General features: G+C 32.0%; 1 protein-coding gene across 1 annotated transcript in view; it reads left to right on the top strand.

The window, feature by feature from the left end:
- The window catches only part of LOC110020345 (protein EXPORTIN 1A-like), a 75,090-nt gene that overhangs the window by 44,438 nt on the left and 7,796 nt on the right, over positions 1–22,856 (top strand). The window contains exons 20-25 of the mRNA XM_020718413.1: positions 866–964; positions 1,085–1,165; positions 1,297–1,386; positions 16,250–16,335; positions 16,456–16,536; positions 16,655–16,837. Of these exons, the coding sequence (XP_020574072.1) occupies positions 866–964; positions 1,085–1,165; positions 1,297–1,386; positions 16,250–16,335; positions 16,456–16,536; positions 16,655–16,837 (620 nt within the window). The remainder of the gene's footprint in view (positions 1–865; positions 965–1,084; positions 1,166–1,296; positions 1,387–16,249; positions 16,336–16,455; positions 16,537–16,654; positions 16,838–22,856) is intronic.

Here is a 22,856-nt window from a genome sequence, read left to right as displayed (position 1 = left end):
TGTTGGGAATTGCAATCTATTGGATTTCTGTTGATAGCTCTTTATATTATTTCTTTTCTATTTTTGTTATTAGAAAATACAGCGGGAATTTGGAATTTTGAATTTGAAATTTATCATCTATAGGGTAATGAAGTTATTACTTCTCTTCTGATCCTTAAAAAATTGCGGAATTAATATTTTTGGGTGGTTATCTTTATTTATAACTGAGATAATTTATTTTATGATTTCTTTCTATCTAGCTTTTATTTTCATAATTTTGATATTGTTTTGCCATGGTTATTAAATTTTATTTTCTATGAGTGCATGGTTTTTGATTAATTGGTCATCTTTTTATGGTGCTTGTTTTCTGTTTTGTTTTTCTTGTATGAACTGAATTGCCATTTACATTGAGGTTCTGCTTTTTTATTTTTCATCTCAAGTGTCCAATAGTTATCAAAATTTGGAGTGATGATACACGACATCATGCATGCTTAATTGTTGTATGTTGTTGTGTCCCTCGTTGCAGATCCGCCATAGCAAATCAAAATTTGGAGTATGTTGTTGTGTCCCTTGTTGTGTCCCTCTTAATTGTTGTATGTTGTTATAATCAAGGTGTTTGTGTTTATATTAGATGAAGCCTTTTATGGTATTCAAACATGCTGAAACTTGTCAGCAATCTAGCAAAGTTTGGCAACTTAATTTTTTTCATTTTTTTTCTTTTCCATTTGTGTGTATTGAAATTGTTTATTGGTTTCTTTTCCCTTACCAATTCTTTTTTTTTGTTTTGGAATTGTTATGTAAAATAACTATAATTTAGTTCCTGCGTGGTACCGTACGGTGACTTTTCGATTTGTTTGTTATGAAACCTTTTTCTTGATAACTTCAGGTAGGCGAGAATGAGCCATTTTTATCTGAACTCCTGTCAAGCCTTGCATCTACCGTTGCAGATCTTGAGCCTCATCAGATTCATACATTTTATGAAGCTGTATGTTGAATTTTTTCTTTTTGTTTTTTTGTTTTTTTTTTTTTTTTAAAATACTTTTCTGAAATTTCTTCATTTCGTAATGTTTTAAACCTTATGGCTTATTTGAGATTCTAATTGCAGGTTGGTCATATGATTCAAGCAGAACCCGATCCTGCTAGAAGAGATGAGTACCTGAAGCGGTTAATGGATCTTCCTAACCAGGTTGGAACATTCCAACTTATAGCAACCAAGTTCAAACTAATATTTATTGATTCATTCCATATATTTTTTTTATTCTTTTAAATGAATATTAGCTTTCTTTTTCTCAAATGTATGTGTGCACTTTGGTGCAGAGATGGGCTGAAATTATTGGCCAGGCTAGTAGAAGTGTTGATATATTAAAAGATCAAGATGTAATAAGGACAGTTCTTAATATACTGCAGGTATGCAATCTTTAACTGATAGATTTTTCTGGCCATCAACAAGTTTCTTTAGCCTGTTTGCTTTTGATATAGTAGGTTTGTGTATAGGTTTTCTTTGCCAATGTACAGCCTTTGCAATGTAGTATGCTCCTAATTGATCTTGGCTATAATTCAATTGTGTTTGATCTTTGGATCATTCTTACTAGTACTATTCTGTATCTGTTAGAATCTTTTATCTGGTCATTACAAGTTCTCTTTCTTTTTGGAATTAGTACTTTACTATTTACAATTATATGCCTTATTTATAAGTGCGTAGTGGTTTCTTCCTGCCAAAAAGATAAAAAGTTGCTGCAATTCCACTTTTCTTTCTGCAATTGTTAGTATTGACATGGTTATGTATCTGCAGTCAGCAAGGAAAAGCTTGTTATAACTTTCATTATTTTCTTCTTGTTATAAGCACTTAATTCTTGACCAGGAATTGTCATTTTTGTAATCTGATGAAGGTGCATTATTATGGCTTTGTGAAGGTTATTCACTTTCGTGCTAAAATACTGCCATGCACTTGGGCAATTTAGTGCTACTGATCAAGACTGCTACTGCTGTTTAAAGAAAAATAAACTTATAGTACTTTTGAACTGTCCTTCGTAAACCTAATTATGATTCAATATTTAGTTAATATACATGATTTAAAGCAGAATGTCACCTCCCAGAAGAGCTCTTAAGAGTGGTGGGCAACCTAGGACTTAAATACTGTTCTTCGACCTTACACCTAGCTGATGTGGGACTTGTTGTCCGTGACATTTTCCTCCACTCAATCACGTGACGCCCTTGTCACACCTTACACCTAGCTGATGTGGGACTTTTTGTCCGTGATATTTTCCTCCCCTCAATCACGTGACGCCCTTGTCACGGATCGACTCCTCCGAGGGCCCCACTGGACCATGAAGAGTCCACACACCTGGCAGACAGTAATCTGCTCTGATACCACTTGTCATCTCCCAAAAAAAGATCTTAAGAGAGGTGGGCAGCCTAGGACTTAAATAATGCTCTTCGGCCCTACACCTAGCCGAAGTGAAACTTTTTTCTCCGTGACAAGAAGCTTACATGTCCTCTAGCACGCAAAAACGCAGAAGTTTAATTACACATGGAAGAAATAGGAATTACATTTTTTTGCGTTTGTTATGATAATTAGAATAAATGCAGACTCTAAATCTGTTTTTTATGCTATCATGATGATCATGAAATTCTGATATTTAAAGGGGTAACACTATCTCTAGAACTGAATAATTCATGAATCGGCTTAGTAAATATCCACACTTGGAGATCAAGGACCACACGTTTTGTAGAACAGAAATTTTACTCACTAAGAAGATGACATGACATAACATAATGGAAGAAGATATGCTCTCTTATATGCTAGGAATAAAAAGTAGGTATCTCAGCGAATAGCATATCATTGTACAAGCTCCTTTTGAGCTATGGATATAGCAGGCATGTCATGTCATGTGTCGTCTCTTTAAAAACATGAATTTATATTTGCTAATCTACATTGTGTGAATGCACTTAAAATGGGCAAAGTATGATTTTTTATTATTTAGCTATGGCCTGCATGATGGTTAAAAAAAGACAATTAGTTTGAAAATAAACTTAATGACGGTAAATCAACCATGGTGCAAGATGGTTTATGGGCTTAAGGCTTTCTAATGCAATTATGTGATACGATGCATTTAAATCATGTAATGGAACTAAATTATTCACACATCACCAGGCCGCTAAACAAGCCAACAATGCACTTTATTTAAAATCAAACAATAAATATGAGTATTAGAACCCAAAAGCTATAATGCTTTGATAAATTCAAAGTACACATCGAGAAATTTGAGCCACACAAAATTAGCTAGAAATTATAGTAGGTTTTTTGTTTTGTAAAATTTGAATGTAATTACGAATAGAAGCAAGTCAATTATAAAGTATGCAGATGAAAATATATCATTGAGATAAACTATTTTTTGAATATAATCACGAATAGAAGCGAGTCAATATATAGTACGCATAAGAAATTAGATCAGAGAAAGAAATTACCCCATGTAAGTTTAGGTTGTAAGTAGATTACTTCCTTTGGAATCTTGCAGTAGCACTTGTAATTACTAAGTAGGAATCACATTTAATAACATAAGATTGACTAGTGGAAGGTGAAACGATTACTCAGTTAGGGTTGTTCAATTTCGTGCTTTAGAATCTATATTTATAAAATTGTCATTCCTTTTCTAGTAGATTAGTTTTGTGCAAAATCAACACAATCTAATGCCAGATATCTAGCTAGTTCAAGCTTTAGATCTTATTCAAAATCAAAATTTAAAATTGTTACATGCATAAATTATTATTTGAGTGCATAAGTGGATACAGATCATTAATTTATCAGTAACAATACTTGTTTTTATAGGTGAAAATAACAATGCACAATTTGCTACAAACATGCATCAGTTTACTTGATTTTGAAAAAAAATTTTTTTTGAATTAGAATCATTTAGATCATCACAAAATTAAAATAATTTTTGAATTAGAATCATTTAGATCATCACAAAATTGTTATTGCTTGGATTGATGGTATTCAAGAAATAAACTAATTTAATCTTATTATATCAAGTCATACAGGGCAAGTGGGCAACCTAGCATTTGTAAATACTAAATAAATCCTTACTCTGGTAGTGGCATGTCCAGGCTATTAAATTTCAAATAAAGTAGCATACACCATCTAATTAAAACAAATAAACTTTGCTTAGATCATTGCTTCATGCAATTCCATCTATGAGAATAAATTCTCTATTTTCATTGAAGTTGCCCATATTGAACAAATTTTGCATTTAATACTTATAATCAAAATCATGATTTCTTTTTCCTTTTTTTTTCCTTTACTTTTTATTTTTGCTTCTAGTAAAGGCAATCCATTAGTCTATTTTTGTATGTTTGCCTTACCGGTGAACAAAAGTGTTTTGAAATTAACAATAAACATTTCCTCAATAGCCAAGTTAACATCAGGAACAATTTTTTTAAAATTATGTTGCAGGGGATTGGAGTGAACTCACGTCAAATTGAAAGAGAATAATCTGATGAGGTTATAACAAACCTAAGAAATAAGCTCAAATCAGCACATTGAAAATTAATATAACTTAATCGTCCCTTATTTTTTTTTAGGCATTAAGTTCAATGCATTGCACAATTTTGGCCTTGCCTTTCTTGCATTTAATTTCTTAAATGTTTTTATGGAACTTTTTCTGAATTTAAATGCACCACGATTTTATCTTCCTGTCTGTACTCCGTATGATCTGTTGTTACATCAACATAAATATTGTAATTGTCATAGTAGTTTTTTTTTTAATATTCTCATGCAAAGGATATTCAAATTATGCATATTTTGTGAGAATTATTGAAAGTGAATGATCCAACGGGTTTATAACGAACTTATGAAATAAGCTCAAATCAACGCATCGAAAGTTAAAATAACGTAATCGTCCCTTAGTTTTAATTTTTAGGCATCAAGTTGAATCCGTTGCAAAATTTATGGCCTTGCTCTTCCTGCATGTAATTTCTTAAATGTTTTTATGGAACTTTTTTTGAATTTAAATGCACCATGATTTTATCATCTCGTCTGTACTCCGTATGAGCTGTTGTTTACATCAACATAAATATTGTACTTTTCATGGTAGTTCTTTCTTTTTATATCCTTATTCAAAGGATATTCAAATTATGCATATTTTGTGAGAATTATTGTGCAAATGCTTTAGATTTGAATTTTACTGAAAGATTGATAAGTTTTATGGAGTTTCTTGGTTGAAACTCATAGAGATTTCAAATGGACTCATGTCAGATGTATGACATTTATTAGACAACATTACAGCTCACGAAACTCCTATTTCTATAGTTTCTCTAGTTTGCAGATAATAGAGAGTGCAGAACTTAAGTACTGTTTCTATTTTCTTTGAAAGAGGTTTTCAATGAATTTTAATTCTCAGTCATAAATAATTATTTGGGTAATTTATGCAATTTATTTACATAGTTTAAAAATTACCTTATTTTTGTTTAAGGCATTTATATACTTATCACTCAACTTCTATGTATTGTTATCTATCACCAAAACTTTGGTTTTAACATTTATACCATCCAAATTTTTCATATTACATAAAAAAATACCACCACTTTAACTTGTAAACATCTTTTCATGCATAGGTAAGTTGGTATGTATGTAAATCTTCCAATTTATTTTTCGAATGTGATTTTACAACAGTGTCTGAAAACCATCACTACAAAAATAGGTCATTTTCTCTTGTTTGTTGTAAACCCAACTCAAAAGCCGTATTAACATCCTCTCAAACCTTATATGGAATTGTTGAATGACTGATCAATCTCTGTGTTATATTTTCTACTTTTTGCGAACTCATACATTGTGATATAACACAAGCCATTTATCTTTTTATGTTTATCCAAATATGCTTATTCTAAATTATTCCAATGGTCTTATTCTTACAAAAATCTCTAACAACACCACCATGTAGTTCTAGCGTCAGGAAGTATCTCAAAATATGCATTAGGAATGAAAAGTTTACACTTTAATAAAGAAACTATCTTTAGCTTGTTATGTTTTTCAAGCAAGATGAATTATTATTAAAGTCTTTACTAATGTCAGTTTCCTCTTTTATATGATCACCTATCACATTAACCTGCGCTGTATATAGAAGGATTGGAACTTTGCTTAAGCATCAACATCTTTTTATTAGTTCCAGTACATTATTTTTGGTTAAATGAATATTCATATAAATATTCAACCCGCAAGTATTTCTACTTATTTTATGAACTTTAATGGTTGAAGTGCATTACAAACTGTCTATGTAAGGAACAATGCCTTCAATAACCTGGTCCTTACATACATAATAGATAACTCTTATCAGAGTTTGGATATGTTTGTGGCTTCATATATTCTATTACTAAAGAATGCAATCAGATCTTCCTTCAATACCAACACCACATGCTATACAAAAGGGCTCAAACACCTTATTAAAAGTAGGGAACCTATGCATATGTTTTTTATCTTTTTTTTTTTTAAATCTTAATAAAAGCGTGATCATCAAAATTTGTCCAAATATTCTATTTTTCTAGCATATACTAGCTCGATCCATTACAATAGGAAACTTTTAATGAATCCTTTATATAGTCCTAAGCAATGAAAATTATAACTGCCATGTTTATTAGTAGATATTGGCTAATCATAAATTTTTTGTCCTTAAAAGAATCTGCGAACTACTCATGTATAGCTGCAACAAATCTTAAGATTATAGTGGAGTAATAAAATAGTATTTTTTAGACTATTACTTTTCTTCCAATAAAAATCTCAAATTCTTTTCTAAATTGCTCCAAATCATTAACTTGTGTTCTTCCATAATTCAAAATTGCATCAAAGTAAAGGATATGAGAATATTTAAATAAAGGTGGCAATACATGGTTAATTATTCTCATTAAAATATCAGTGCTTTTGTTAAACCCAAAGGAAATACACCTTTCATTCTATCCAATACATCATCCAAACATCGAAGCAATATTTAATGGTGGTTTTTTTAGTTGCTTTACTCTGGACACACAAATGAAAACTTCTATCTTTCTTAGATTTCAGGAAAGTAGTAATAAAATAAGGATTCATGTTTTTCTTAATAAATCATTCAAGTAACTTATTAAACTCTGTTTAATTTGACTTTTTCTACTGGATTGAGCATATATTAAGTCAAATTGTGCAATGATGGTCCATGAAGTAAATCAATGTCTTGTTGTTTATCAGTAGCGCTAGTTTATTCTGAAGTCCATTTGGATAAATATCCTTAAATTCATCTAACACTTGATTAACATAATTAAATAAAACCATAATTTCAGTCACTGTATGATTCAATTATAGAACTATTTAGTCTAATGATCAAATCGCATTGCTTCCTTGCTTTCACAAAAGCATGCTTAGTCAAAATATATGAATATTTTTTAAATTCATTGAGAAACTTAGGGTTGTTTGCGATCACTTTCTGTTTTTAATTTTTACTTTCTGTTTTTAAGTTTTTGTTTGTTTTGTTCTTATTTTAACTTGAAGCAAATTATATTTGGTATTGTTATGGATTTAATTTTTTCAAAAAAAAAACGTGCTTGTTTTTGTAATTTTTCAAAAACCTTTTATATACTTGTAATATTTTTTAATTTCTTTTTGTTAATTATTTTAGCTCAGTAGCTATTATGGTATATTATTTATGCTTTACATATTGTAAGATTGAATCATTTAAATTTTGCCCAAAAAAAAATATCCCTTGCTTCTAATGGTATGAAAGAGATGATTCGAGCTAGAAATTTAATTGCCAAGAAAAGGCGATATAAGCAATAATAAATGATGAGTCCCAAAGAAAAAATTTACTTAAGCTCATTCATAACATCTGAATTCTTAGTCAAGTGCCAAATTATGATCCCATTGTTGTGTATTGACATCCAAGCAAACACGCTAGTTGTGCATTATCTTCATTGATTCTTATGCTACATTATATGCCTGTAATTTTCATATGGATACAGATTGTTAACATGCACCGTAAAAATGCACACAAATAACAATAGAAAGAGTATTGTACGGAAGAAGTATTCTAGTATTATAATTCCCAAATGTAAGGTAAAATGATTAGAAGATATGCATTTTGATATCATATATTACGAGCCAATGAGATCTTCATGATTATGGCAAAAATAAGGCCACATATCTCGAGGTTGTAAATCGATAGTGACAACGATGCAGTGAGTTTGGGGAATAAACAAAATGGCCTATCTGCTTGTAGGAATTGGTGAAATCCTTTGACCATACGCCTACCACTTCTGCAACTCAAGCACTCAGATTCAACAAAGTAAAACTCTACTTCTAAACGATATTCTACATCATTAACCACAGAAGTGAAGTGGGGTTGAATCCTTTCAATGTAAGTGTTGGTGCCAGTCTGTAGCATCGTTTTTGACATCCAACATCAGCAACATCTTGATAGCAAAAGTGGGGTAGCAATCATGGGGTTGAAGGAAACCTAATGTGTCTATGTCAGTGATGGGTCAGGACGTGGAGTCATAGAAAACATATTTGTTCTAAAACACAATAAATTTTATGTCTTTAGTGTTTTTGAATAAAATTTGTTGTGTTTTGAAAAATGAAATTAATTTTTTTAAAAGACAACAAAATTAAGGTGAAAAAATATGTTTTATTTTTTCTGTTTTTTGGGAAAAAAACACATCACTTAAAATTGATTCCAAACAACCCTTTAATTTTTTGAAATATCATGCTTATTCTTAGGTTTTTTTTTTAGTTTCTAAAGTATCTCTCATTAGTAAGAAAATCATATGTATATTAGATCTCAAAAAAAAAAAAAAAAAAAAAAAAGATTAAATTTTAATAAAGTTATTGTCTACCCTGAATTACCTTTTTAATGTCCGTGAACGCCTATCTCCCCATATTCCATCAATGTAGGTAGCTAACTGAATTGGAGCTAAATATCTACGAGAGGTAAAGGGAGGATTTATGTACTTTATGGTTGTGATTTTTGTTTTAAATTTAGACATGGAATTTTTACAATCAATATAAGCTTGTAAACATTTTTCTTGAATTGCAGTACCCTTCCATCGAGATTCAAAGAAATATAACTAAAACCTTTCACATGATTACTATTTTCTCATCAAACTCATGGATGTTATCTGAGCTATTGTTTTCATTATCTCTGTCTTCCACCTTTATATGGAAGTTTATATGGGGACATTTACTAGCATAATGATTACACTTTTTTACGCTTAAAACATGGCTAGGTAAAAAACTTAGGCCTATATGATGCATATGATTTTCCTTTACTGTCTTTATTGACCATTTTGTTACTATCCTTAGATGTAGTAGATATAATATACTGAACTTGATTGCTTTGAAGAAGTTGTGACTCTTTTTTTTTTCAATATTTAGTAACCTGTTTTGACACATTAAATTTGCATAATTTTCTCAAAATCTAATGCAAAGTGTGTACTTGTTTTTGCATTGGAATGCATGTCATCTCTTTCTTAATATTAGGTTACAAATTACTCATAAATATGGAGAGTGATTTTGGGATATTCAATAATGTCAAAATGAAATTCTAATTCTTTAAATTAGTTATTGTATCTAGTGTCAATTGTGTCCATTGCTATAAAGAATTAAATTTATCAAGCAAATGATTATAATATGATAAATGCGAGTGTTTTTCTTTCAGAAGTTTTTTTAATTCGACCCAATTGATGGTAGGTTTCATTCTCAAACTTGTCAATCGTCCTCAACATGCTTATCTAATAGATTTTATCTTGACTCGGTAAATTTTTTTTTTTTTTTGGTAGATATCACTTTTTCCACTTCAAATATGGTTTGCCATTTTAATAGTTTATCTCAATCTGATGCCTAGTCCTTAAAGACTTCTGTATCAATTTTACCATCATAGATAATTATTGACATTCAATTGAATTGGTTAATCATGATGAGTGGAATCCACTTCCAAGTTTACATACATGGATTTGGTTGTCTTTAAAATTATCAATTATTGTTTTAAGTTAGGGTCTGTTTGGGACAGCTGCAGCTTATCCCGCTTATGCTGATAAGCAGCTCTTATTCTGATAATCTGGATAATCTGCTGATGACTAGCTAATCCGGAGAAATTGACTGACTATTTGATTAGTGTGTTTTCATAACAACTGATTCTGGATAAATGACCAATTTGCCCCTGTTCTGGATAAACTGTTTAGCTGTTTAGTTCGTGTGTTTTGTAAACAACTGATTTGCAGATTTTGTAGTTAAATGACCAGTCTGACACACAGAATTGGTATTGCTCGCAACAAAACCGCATTATCTACCGATGCGCTATTTTAGAAGCAATTAACCCACTTCATTCTCATTTGACACATACAATCCGTTGAAAATTTGATATTTACAAATTTAACATCTTTCTTACTGCAGTCAGGTAGTGGAGAAAAACTTAAAAATTCATGACACCAAAGACAAAATTCTAAGCAAGTTTTTAAAATTAAAGCTCTATTATTAAGACGTGAAAATATTAAATATTTTCGAATCACATTACAGAAGCACAATTACATAGACCAAAGTGAAACACACCTTCACACACTAATATGTACTATCATGAGACCAAAAAAAAATAACATGTTAAAATTTCAAGGAAAAAAATTGCAATTTTGACTTTGAAATGTAGAAGCATATCACGACGACTGCTGTCCGGTTCTGACACAATAGAAACTTGAGCAAACCCGTCCGACTGGGATATCATAGAAACGGAAGCACTCGAACCACAAGCGGTGTTCCCAAGTTGTGATATCGTCGAACTCCGAGTAGCGGTGTCCAGTTGGGATATCATAGAAACAAAGGTACTGTCGGCCCACCTGAAGAAATTGCAGTCATCCTGTCCTTGTGCCCACCGCAGACACCTGTAGAATTGCCGCCAGTAGCTATGTGGCTGGCGTGACGTGAACAACAAGGACGGTAGCCCGCACTGGCACATCAGTTGCCCGAACTTCCCTGAATATTTGGAACTCATCGTCCTGCAGTTATTAAATAGAGAATAGATCAGTCAAAAAGGAAATAAAGAAAATGTACTTACCTAAGTATGGAGGCAACGGTTGCCGACAAAAAAAAAAATTGTGGTCATCCAAGCTGCTCCACATCTATCTCAATAAAATGAGTTCAGATTCAACAGCAGCTGAGAGGTGTATAAAAGTAGTGCAATAATTAAAATGAGTTCAGTGACGAACCAAGATATACCAACCAAGACATATCCAATCATATAACCAAAAACTTAAACCATTAGTCCACAGATACAAGCTTGGACATCAATTTTCAAAATCTATACACCTTAAATGATTGCATTCAACAATTTTCGAAATTTTCAAATGCTTTCCCATGTTTTCAGCAAAGCAAGGAGACCATACCACTTATGGAAATATGAAAAATGAACTACTGCTTTCATCAAAGCAAGGAGAACATGCAAACAACAAATTGTTGAAGTACCACAGCCTAAGGAGAACCATTCCTGAATTCGGATCGGCCAAGAAGTAAAAGATCTCACATGTTTGTATCATTCCAGAACTGGCCACATCCCTCACCAACAAATATTGGCTAAAAATAAAAGTATATCTAATATTAATTTCTATCTACACTGTTCTCTATGTTTGAGCGGTGGAAACCATAGGAAAATATATGGACCACATAGTTACCCTGCAACAAATCTCTTTCTAAATTCAGACCTTCAGTCTATATTTCTCCCTTACATCTCTTTCTTTTCACATGCAGTATTCCCCTTATGCAGAAGACAGGTACCATTCATGACCTCTTCAATAATGCAGCAGATTCCTATTACAGCAAGAAAAAAAAAGCTGCTGCTCATTCCATCCATATTCAAAGAATATAAACCACCCTACCAATATTGTCTACGTAATGCAAAAGAGCAAAACTGTAGGTAAATAGAGAGTACCCCATATCATTAATCTCATTCTAACCACTAAACTCATTCAGCTCTGCAAACAAACACTAACGTTGTCCCTTTCAATGTTACATCACAAATTCACTGGAGAAGATGACATTCTCTGTTACTAGAAAATAGCCAACTATCAGTGTTACTGAAGAGGTTCTCAGAAAAGAACCAACTGTCACATGTATTGCGTAAGAAGAATAATAAAGCACCTTTGCAAACAGTGGCAATTCTGAGCCCCTTGCTGCTAATAAAAGCAGCCACATATAGATACTGCACCTGGCCCACGAAGCTACAAAGATAATTAAAATGATCTAAAAATACAAAAACTGCATGTGAATATAAAATGAGCTGCTAGCAAAGCTGCTAATAAAAGCAGCCATATATAGCAACCCAGCAAGGAGTACTTGACATATAACCTACTCAATTATAATGCTTGCCCAGCTGAACAACATGAATACATATCTGTGCTGAGTTTCATGAGCTCATAATTGTTCACTGCATGCACAAATACACTGCCCATATGAGCATATAGCACATAACGTACAGCCAACAGACAGCTATCTCTACTGAAATATACTGCAACCATAGTAACCAACAGACAGACAACCACAAAAACCAATTTCCCGTCTCATTTAAAATCAAAGCATTACAGGGAAATTTGTTTATAACAGAACCATTTGAGAATTTTCAAACTTCTCAATTCTAAACCCATTTTCATTCAACACATTAAACTCATTCATTTCTAGAAGCGACAATGACATATCCCATTGTCGATTGCATGATGCTCAAACATATGGAGTACCTTCTGGACTCACCAAACATACGGAGTACATCAGAATCCGAGAAGTATTAGATCTGAACTAACCAAACATATGGAGTACCTACCATATCAAAAACAGATAAGTATCAAATCTTTCCACTTCTCCAACACATCAATAACAACATACAACAACTAACTGATGTTAAAATACATTTTTCTCGGTAGCTAGGGCACATCTTTCCAGCAAATGTAAAAATATGTAAACGTCCAAGTATTTATGGCATTAAATCAAATCAAATGTAGGAGCATATGCAAAAATAAGGTTTCTAAAAAACCTCAAAGATCTCAAGCCACAAAACCCTAAACCAACTGCTTTTTGCTTACAAATACGTAAATGATGTTGAGGTTTATGGATCTAACACTAAACATGAAACACAAACATGTATCACACCAGAAAGCCATGAACTGCAAAATTCATTTTTGCAGGAGAAACTACAGATCGAGGGAGGACGAGATGGGAGAGGAGAAAAGAAGACGAGGAAAGAACAAGAAGAAAAGAAAAGAGAGGAGGGAGCACTGTTTTTTTTACTAGAATACACCTTCTTAGTAGCTAGGGCACGAAGAACTAGGGCAAGCGAGAGTAGCGAGGGCAGCAAAGGAAAATAATATGCCTCAAACGCGATACACACCTATAGCCCCACGTTCACTGTTTAGCCTAAACAGTGAAACGTGGGTTTAAAAAACGCATGAGAGAAGCATGGACCAAACACAAAGGCGGCATTTTTGAAAATGCCGCCGCACTTTTAAGCTGCCCCAAACAGGCCCTTGGTATCTTGCATTTGGTTTTTTGCTTATTTAGCTACTCATTCAATTGGTATCTTGATATTTGGTTTTTTGCTTATTTAGCTACTCATTCAATTACCATTTTGTTCAAAACCTCATTTAGTTCATGGTTTATTAAGTTAAGTTGATTCTTAGCTTCACTTTTTAAGTGACTATGAAAATTTATTGCTCTAATAATGATATAATACATGACAATTTAGTGTTATGATTTATTTCGTATGTAACTAGTATGATGTAATATTTGTAAATCATTTAAAGGAACTAAAGCATTTGCCTGTTACAATTCACTAAATATGCAAACAACTTGCTTTCTGTAAATATTGCTGGTAAGTTTCTGAATTAGAACCCAGTTGGTAATCTAATTATTGAATAATTAGAACATATCAATGCGAAATTTGAACTCTATAAAGTCTATAAAATCAATGAATGCTTGTAATTTCATCAACATAAAATCAATGAATGATTGTAATTTCATCAACATACTCTATAAAATCAATGAATGATTGTAATTTCATCAACATATTGATTCAAAATTGCGTCAAATTTGTAGAAAATTTAGTTTAATAGCAAACAATAACAATCTCTAAAAGAAATTAGTTCAAATTGAAAAATTATCAAATTAAGAAATTTAGGCTTCCTGTTAATATAAAGTGATTACTTTCTTTCAAATCAGCTAGTTATGTTTGCATTGTACTTGAAGGAATCTCATTTCCAACTTGTAATCACAAAATAAAAAAAAAATCGAGTGGAAAATTTTATATAATCAAAGCTACCTAATTACATGCCTTAAAATGTATTTATAGACTCCTTATTTATTCTTTATTTACTTTTGTAGATATGGCTGGCATAACATCAACCCGTTTTGATTCTGGATAATCATAAGTTCACACTTTTAAATTATTGAAGATTAAGAATTTAATGAACAACATATTTTTTACCCTAGAAAGCATATGTCAAATACACTGTCCTGCAATAACAATACTTCCAGCAATACTTGTTTGAGTATGCAAAAGTAACAACATCCGTGTTATGCTTCATTCCCCTATTAAAAAGAATCATAGATAGCGGTTGTAGTCTTGAGCAAAGTTCCATCAAATGAGTTTGATTGGAAAGTGATTATCATTTTTATAGCAGCAAATGATACTGGAGCAAACATTTGAGTTTGATATTAACTGAAGGAAAAATGAATATAAATATTATTGAGGAAATAGTTGTGGTGAAAATGTAGGGAATTGTTTGTTTGCAATTCCTGTATTTAATTAAAAACGAAGCTAATCATCATATGAAACATCATTATCATAAATCAAAATTCCTTCATATTCCCTATAATTGTTCCAGCATATTAATCGCCAATTGTGTTATGCGCTTCAGTGCACTTAAAACAAATAGCACCCACAACTTTTTGTTGTTTTATATCTTGCAACAATGATAGAGCTTGGGGTGCTCCTTGCTATTTTTTGAGCTAGAGTGTGATATTTTGTGCAATTAACCAATATCATCCTAACAAGACCTTAGGAACCTGAATAGTTGGTCTACAGTTGTGGTCATTAATTTGCATAGAGGTTGCCATACATTCTATGTAATTTATTTTTTACTATTTTAAAATTGTGCTATTGTCAAGTATCATCTCAAGAACATCTTAGGAGTCCAAATAGCTGGCTCACACGTGCATTCAGCTGAAATTTGATCCCCCATAAAAAAGAAAAAATTGCCATTTCTTTTATGTAATTTTCTTTTTATTTTTTATTTGTTATTCAATTTATTATATGTTAAGATGTGCAACTTTTATTAGTTTCTCATGAGAAAAGGCCTATCAAGAATGTAGGATACATAGGATGGGATGTAGCTTGTGTAATGTACTCAAGGTAAGGTACAATGTGCCCACAATGAACACTGTGCTCTTGAAACTTTTGCTATCTACCAAATTTCATGATAGACTCCATTAAGTGCATGCTTTTCCACCAAATTTCATGATAGACTCCATCAAGTGCTTGCTTTTCTCAGAGCTTACAACAAAAAAATGCTAAGAATGACAATGTAAAGGAAAGAAAATAATACTTTTACTGCATGGTCTTTCAAACATAAAATAATAAGAATGCATTTGGACCTAAGTCTGACATGCCATGGACAATCTACCTCTCATTCGAGAGCTCATCACATTGGTCATCATTCTTCCTAAAATTGAAATTTATTCAACGCCATCAAGTTTCATGCATCAAAAGCTAACTAAACCACATTATGACACTGTCAGAGTCATCCTCTCATGAACCTATTTAGCTATGGTGGAATGTTGGCTAAGAATATGGGTGCCATAAACCGCAGGAATTACTCTATCTCTATCAAACCAACATTCTAATACTTGTTAGAGGGTATGAAACCAAAAGTGGATCCAAGTTTTGCTAGATATGGTAGTTGTTAAATTTATTTTCAAGTCAAAAAGTTCAGATTTAGAATATTTCTACTTCAACATACTTTATCTCCCGTGCCTTCAACATTTTTTTTGGCAGCTTGACAAAGAGCTTGCATTAGTTTATGTAGATTAGCTTCTATTTGATTTGCTTGTTCATGCATAAGAATGGTTAATTCTTATTTTTTGGTTGAGAATATTGTGCTATCTAAAATGTCTTGGTTACTGTTGTCTTGGATGTACTGGCCATAACATTTCATCCTTTGCTTTATAGTACTTATTGGCATTGTGTCCTCTGCGATTAACTTAATTTACTTTGTCTGGCAGACAAACACAAGTGTTTCTACTTCTCTGGGGCCATTTTTCTTGCCACAAATAACATTGATATTCTTGGACATGCTAACAGTTTATAGGTATAACATTGATTTTCTTTTAGGGGTTCTTTTGAGTGGGTTACTTGAGGAAGAGAAATGAAGTTACTTTAATCGTTTACCTAGTTAATATGTTTTGAACCATTCATTTTCTCTCGACAGAATGTACAGTGAGCTAATATCTAACTCTATAGCAGAAGGGGGGCCATTTGCTTCGAGAACATCTTTTGTGAAACTTCTTCGGTGAGTTTTGCAAAATACTCACCACTAACGAGCCATTGGTTCTCTTTTGTCATTCATGTATATATTTCTCATTTTTTCTCTTATTAATTGATTGGTTTTTACCTTTTATTTTGAACAGATCAGTTAAGCGGGAAACACTGAAGTTGATTGAAACATTTGTTGACAAAGCTGAAGATCTACCACAAATTGGAAAGCAGTTTGTACCTCCAATGATGGATCCTGTTCTTGGTGATTACGCCAGAAATGTACCTGATGCGAGGGAATCTGAAGTCTTGTCATTATTTGCTACAATTATAAACAAGTATGCTTGTGCTCCTAACCTTAGACTTTACTTTGCCACATCCTACCAATCACTAATTTTTTTTTTCATGTTTATTTACGCTTGAGAGTTACTGGGCCTCAAAAAGTTGATTTGTTTCTCATGTCTTTGCATCCATGCCACATGCCTTCTCATTTATTTTTTGGACCCAAATCAAGATATAGAAACCATTTTGCATCAATTAAAAAAGAAGGAAAAAGGAACTTGCAGTTACATGTAGGGTTGTAAAAAATGCTCTTCATTCGCAAATAGCTTGTTTACCTCACTAAGTAAATCATGTTTGATTCATTCATTAAACAAATGAGCCAAACGCGAACAATTTTTTGGAGCTAGATTTATAAGCGAGCCAAACACGAATAAACTTTTGTTTGATCGTATTTCACTGATTTTTGCTCGAATTAATTAAATAATAAATAAATATCATTATCATAATATTTTTATATTAAATTTTATATTACAACATCAACAACAATAAGCCTTTATCCCATTAAGTGGGGCCGACCAAATGAATCTTATTTATTCTTTGCGTCATTTTGAATGTCGTATTTTCATTTAATTTTAATAGATTATGATCATTTTTAAGACAATATGTCTAAGTCTTTTGTAGGCCTACCTCTGCCTTCTTAACGTAAGTTGATTCTAAAACATCCACTCTCCTAATAGGATCATCAGATGGTCGATGTTTAAGGTGACCAAATCAGCTAAGATGACTCTCTCTGTAATCTTGTCTGTCTCTGGAGCTACACCAACCTTATTATAGATATATTCATTTCTCATTTTGTCTCTTTAGTGTCTAGCCTCTCATTCACTCAAGCATTCTCATCTCTAAGCATTCTCATCTCAACAACGCTCAACTTTGTTTTTTTTATTCAATTTTGAAGGCTAACATTCTGCGCCATAGAGCATTGCAGGTCTCACCACCATCTTATAAAATTTTCCTCTCAGTATAAGCGGTACTTTTCTATCACACAATATGCCCGATGCATTCCTCCACTTCAACCAACGAACTTCAGTTTTGTTGATAACATCCCCATCTATATCACCATCACTTTAAATAATAAACTAGAGATTTCTAAAACGTTCACACATTTTAATGATTTGATCACACATAATTACAATTGCAACTAGAACTACTACTACTAAGATTACATTTCGTGTATTCAATTTTAGATCTACTCAAAAGAAGGCCATTAGACTCTAATGTAGGTCTCATTAATTCAAGTTTTTCCTGAACTTTTTCCCAAATCTGATCCCTAAGAAAGATATTCATCAGGGAAAAACATACACCAAGGTACATCTTCCTGTAAATGTCCAGTAAGAGCATCCATAACTAAAGCAAAAATATATTGGCTTAAAGTCGATCTGTGATGTGATCCAACTGAAATAGGAAAATACTTGGTCAATCCTCCTTTTGTTTGAACACATGTAACAACTTTAGGATACATATTTTTAATGACTTCAATATAATTCAAATCAACGCCTCTCTTCACTTTAAGGTCTGTTTGGGGCAGCTGGAGCTTATCCAGCTTATGCTGATAAACAACTTATCTTGATAATTTGCTGATGAGCAGTGAGCAGTTGATCCGGATAAACTGGCTGGCTGTTTGGTTTGTGCGTTTTGAAAACAATTGGTCTGGATAAATGACCATTCTATCCCTGTTTTGGATAAACTATTTAGTTGTTTGATTTGTGCGTTTTGTGAATAACTGATTTGCAGATTTTCTTAGTTAAATGAACAATATGTAATTTGTACTTTTCTCAACAAAACAATAATGTATACGTGTTACATATTTTAAAACCAATTAACCATCTTTAGGCACATTCGACACATACAGACCACACAGAAATTCCAAGTTGTACTTTTCTCAACAAAATAATAATGTATACGTGTTAGATATTTTAAAACCAATTAACCATCTTTAGACACATTCGACACATACAGACCACACAGAAATTCCAACATAACATTGATTTATATGGAATGTGACAAGTTTGTAAAATTCAAATGTTTGTACTACTATCATTTAAAGAGCTATGATTATATTGAGTAGTTTGGATGGATTGCACTAGACATGATTCTGGTTGGCTTTCTTTTATTTGTATAAGCTAGTGCCCAAAGGAGTTGAACTGTAAGCTTCTATGTGTACCTCATTATCGTAGGATAGTTATAGATTTGATTTGAGACAATTATGCCAGATAATTCATACGCAATAGGAATTGCGAGCTAATACATGCAAAATCCCAAATAGAAGCATTGGAAAGTTGATTTATGCATTCCAAAGTATATCAGAAGATCTACAAGGATTGTCAAACACAAAAATTGAGCACTTGGATATGGATGTATTCTAAATGCTACTAACATTGGCTCAAAAGAGACGAGAAGTGAATTTCTGGATATTGTATACTAACAAATAAAATAGAAACAAGCAGTCACAGATTTACGTGACAGGCGAATGGAAAGTTATGGCCCAATCTATATGTAAAATTATATGGGTAAAGCGCTTCTAAGATTGTTTGATTTTCTAATTATAGTTGAGGATTGATACATTAAAAGTTATTTTATCATCTACATTACCAAAAACTCTAATGAGAAGCAATTTGAGGAAACCATTCTTACCTGCGCTCCTTGCTCTCCTTCGCTTCAACTGTTGCTTTTGAGGTAGGGGCTTCGCCTAGCTTTTGGCAGAGGAGCGATGGACGTAGGGTAGAGGAGCGACGGAGGAAGGGGCTTCGCTTAGCTTTCGTTAGAGGAGCGACGGAGGTCTTCGCCTGGCTTTCGACTGGTAGGGAAAAGCTTCTGGTAGGTAAAAGCTTGGAGCGAAGATCTCCGTGAAGGTTATGGATGAGGGTTTTCCCGAGAGAGGGAGGGCAGAGAGGTGAAAGGTGGAGCGAACACGGATGGCGAACGCCGATCTCGGGTATAACCCTGCGTCCAGCTTGTAATGTAAATAAGAAACGTGGTTTTGAGATAATCACCAAAAACGTGCAAAACAAACGGTGAGGCGGCGTTTTCACTTATAAGCTGCCCCAAACAGACCCGAACTCTCCAAAGGACTTCTTTTGGAACCTTATCGTAATTTTTTTCTAAATAAATAAAAATCATATGGAGATCCTTCTTATTCTCTTTGCATTTCTCCATCAAACGTTTGATTAAATGTATAGGTTCCATAGTAAACCCTTCCTGATATAAATCCAAACTAATTATGAGAAATCTTTGTCATGTCTTAACCTATGTTCAATTATATCTTTAATAATTTTAAAGTATGACACATCAACTTAATTCATCTATAATTTGCACACTTTTGTGCATTCTCTTTATTCATAAAAATAGGGATCAAAATACTCTTCCTCCACTCCTCAGGCATGATTTTAGTATAAACCAAGAAACACCTAAATATCTTGTAAATATTTCCACACTTAGGGTTGTCAAAACGGCTCGCTGTTCGCGAACAGTTCTTGTTCGACTCATTAAGAAGCTCGTGTTTGACTCATTCGCTAAGTTAACAATCTGAACACGAACAACACCAACCAATATTTGTTCGTTCGTGTTCGGCTCGTTTTGGCTCGAAATACTACCAATCAATTATATATATTATTAAAAGTTTTAATTAAGAAAATAGAATAAAAATTATTAAATTAGATTCGAATGATGTTTTAAATATTGCCCCAATTCTTAACATCTTATGGCTACGTGATTAGTGTTGTCAAAACGACTCTTTGTTCGTGAACGGCTCGTGTTCGGCTTGCGAAGCAAACGAGTCGAACACACACACTTTTTGAGCTCGAAATATAAATGTGCCGAACACGAGCTGAGCTTTGGCTCGCTCTTGTTCGGCTTGTTTACACCCCTATCCACACTTCAATTGAGATATTTTCAGGTCCTATTGATTTTCCACCCCTTTTTTTTATGCCTCCTCAAACTTCATTTCTACTAATACGATGATAAAAATAAAATATTTTATTAGTATTAAAGATATTAAGGTCACTAATGTTAATTATATTTTTTGAAACCTCATTGAAAGGTTTATCAAAATAACTAACCCACATATTTTGAATATTTTCATCTAAGAGAAACACTTTTTAATTTTCATCTTTAATATATTTTACTTAGAATTAAAGTTGCACTTCTCTTTTCTCTTTGTTTGACTAAACTATACAAACATTTTTCACCCTCTTTTATATCTAATCTCCTATAAAGATCACTAAAACCAAAATTTTTAGCATCACAATTTTTTCTCTTAGACTCCCTACGGGTTACCTTATATTTTTCTCAGTTCTTTAGGCTTTTACATTTAAACAAATTTTGATAATACAACTTCTTATATTTTATCTTTTTTTGCTCTTAGGCTTTTACATTTAAACAAATTTTTATAATACAACTTCTTATATTTTATCTTTTTTTGCTCTTTATTATTTCACTACCAAATATTTTTATTTATAAAACCTTTCATTTTCATTCTCCAAGTATATCTTTTGCCACTTGTTTAAATAATACTTGTTACTTTATCCCACATAGAGTTTGTATGTTCATGAACATTACAAATCTTTAAATCTTAAAGTTTACTCATAAAATTAATTTTATTGTTATTTTAGGCGCCCCATCTAATTTTATGATAATGTTTTATTGTATTCATTATCTTACAACTCTTCATCTTAAAATCTTGAACTAATAATTGAACTAATAATCAATATTAAGTACTTAAATTTTCACTGAGAATGACTTTACAATCTTTACACTCACAACGATCACCTGTTCTCTTAGGAAAATAATCAATTTGTATTTTTTTAAATCCATTCTTATAAGTAATAATATGCTCATCTTTTTTTTGTTACTTTATCCCACATAGAGTTTGTATGTTCATGAACATTACAAATCTTTAAATCTTAAAGTTTACTCATAAAATTAATTTTATTGTTATTTTAGGCGCCCTATCTAATTTTATGATAATGTTTTATTATATTCATTATCTTACAACTCTTCATCTTAAAACCCCGAACTAATAATCAATATTAAGTACTTAAATTTTCGCTGAGAATGACTTTACAATCTTTACACTCACAACGATCATCTATTCTCTTAGGAAAATAATCAATTTGTGTTTTATTAAATCCATTCTTATAAGTAATAATATGCTCATCTCTTTTGTTAAATAAAGTATTAGCATCAGCAACAACAACAATAACAACAAATCTTTATCCTACTATGTGGGGTTGGCTACATGAATCCTTTTTCTCCATTGCATTCTATTGAGTGTCATATTTTCGTTGAATTCTAATAAATTAAGATCATTTTTATATACAATATGACCAAGTCTTTCTAGGTCTATCTTTGCCTTTATTAACATAAGTCGAATCTAAAACATCTACGCTCCAAATCAGATCATCAGATGGTGTACGTTTAAAGTGATCGAACCATCTATAGACGACTCTCTCTAATTTTTTCCACTGGCGGAGCAAAATCTAATATAGTTTTAACTTCTTCATTAATCACTTCAAAATTGTGGTCACCATGAATATTTTTAAAATCTTTCGCCACTCTACCAACATGATTATTTAAATCTCATCCAATAAGAATTATTTCTTCAAAAGATATCATTTGTATTAATTTTTCTAGGAGTTCCGATATTTTTATTCGTTTGAATCTCTATCTAAACTTTTTTGTGGAGCATACACACTTATAATATTAAAATTCTTAGTTTCAATAACATTTTTTAGGGCTATAATTTCATCTCAAATTCTATTAATTTTTACAATAATATTTTTCAAACTCTTTTCTATAACACTTTTCTAGTGCAACTCCTACTTGAATATTAATGTCTAAAACTTAAGCTATCAATCTCATTTGCCTTTTCTAGAACCCATTTTAGTGCATGAATAAACATGATATTTATCTTCCTATGAATCATAATATTAATTAATTTCATTTATTTAATAGTGAGAGTTTCTATATTTCAAGATTTTATTCTAATATTAATTTTATGGACTAATTTCTTTATCCACA

The sequence above is a fragment of the Phalaenopsis equestris genome, unplaced genomic scaffold (genome assembly GCF_001263595.1).
Source record: "Phalaenopsis equestris unplaced genomic scaffold, ASM126359v1 Scaffold000094, whole genome shotgun sequence".
In the NCBI taxonomy this organism is placed as follows: Eukaryota; Viridiplantae; Streptophyta; class Magnoliopsida; order Asparagales; family Orchidaceae; genus Phalaenopsis; species Phalaenopsis equestris.
Note: the sequence above shows the minus strand (reverse complement) of the source record. Positions and strands in the feature narration are given on the sequence as shown.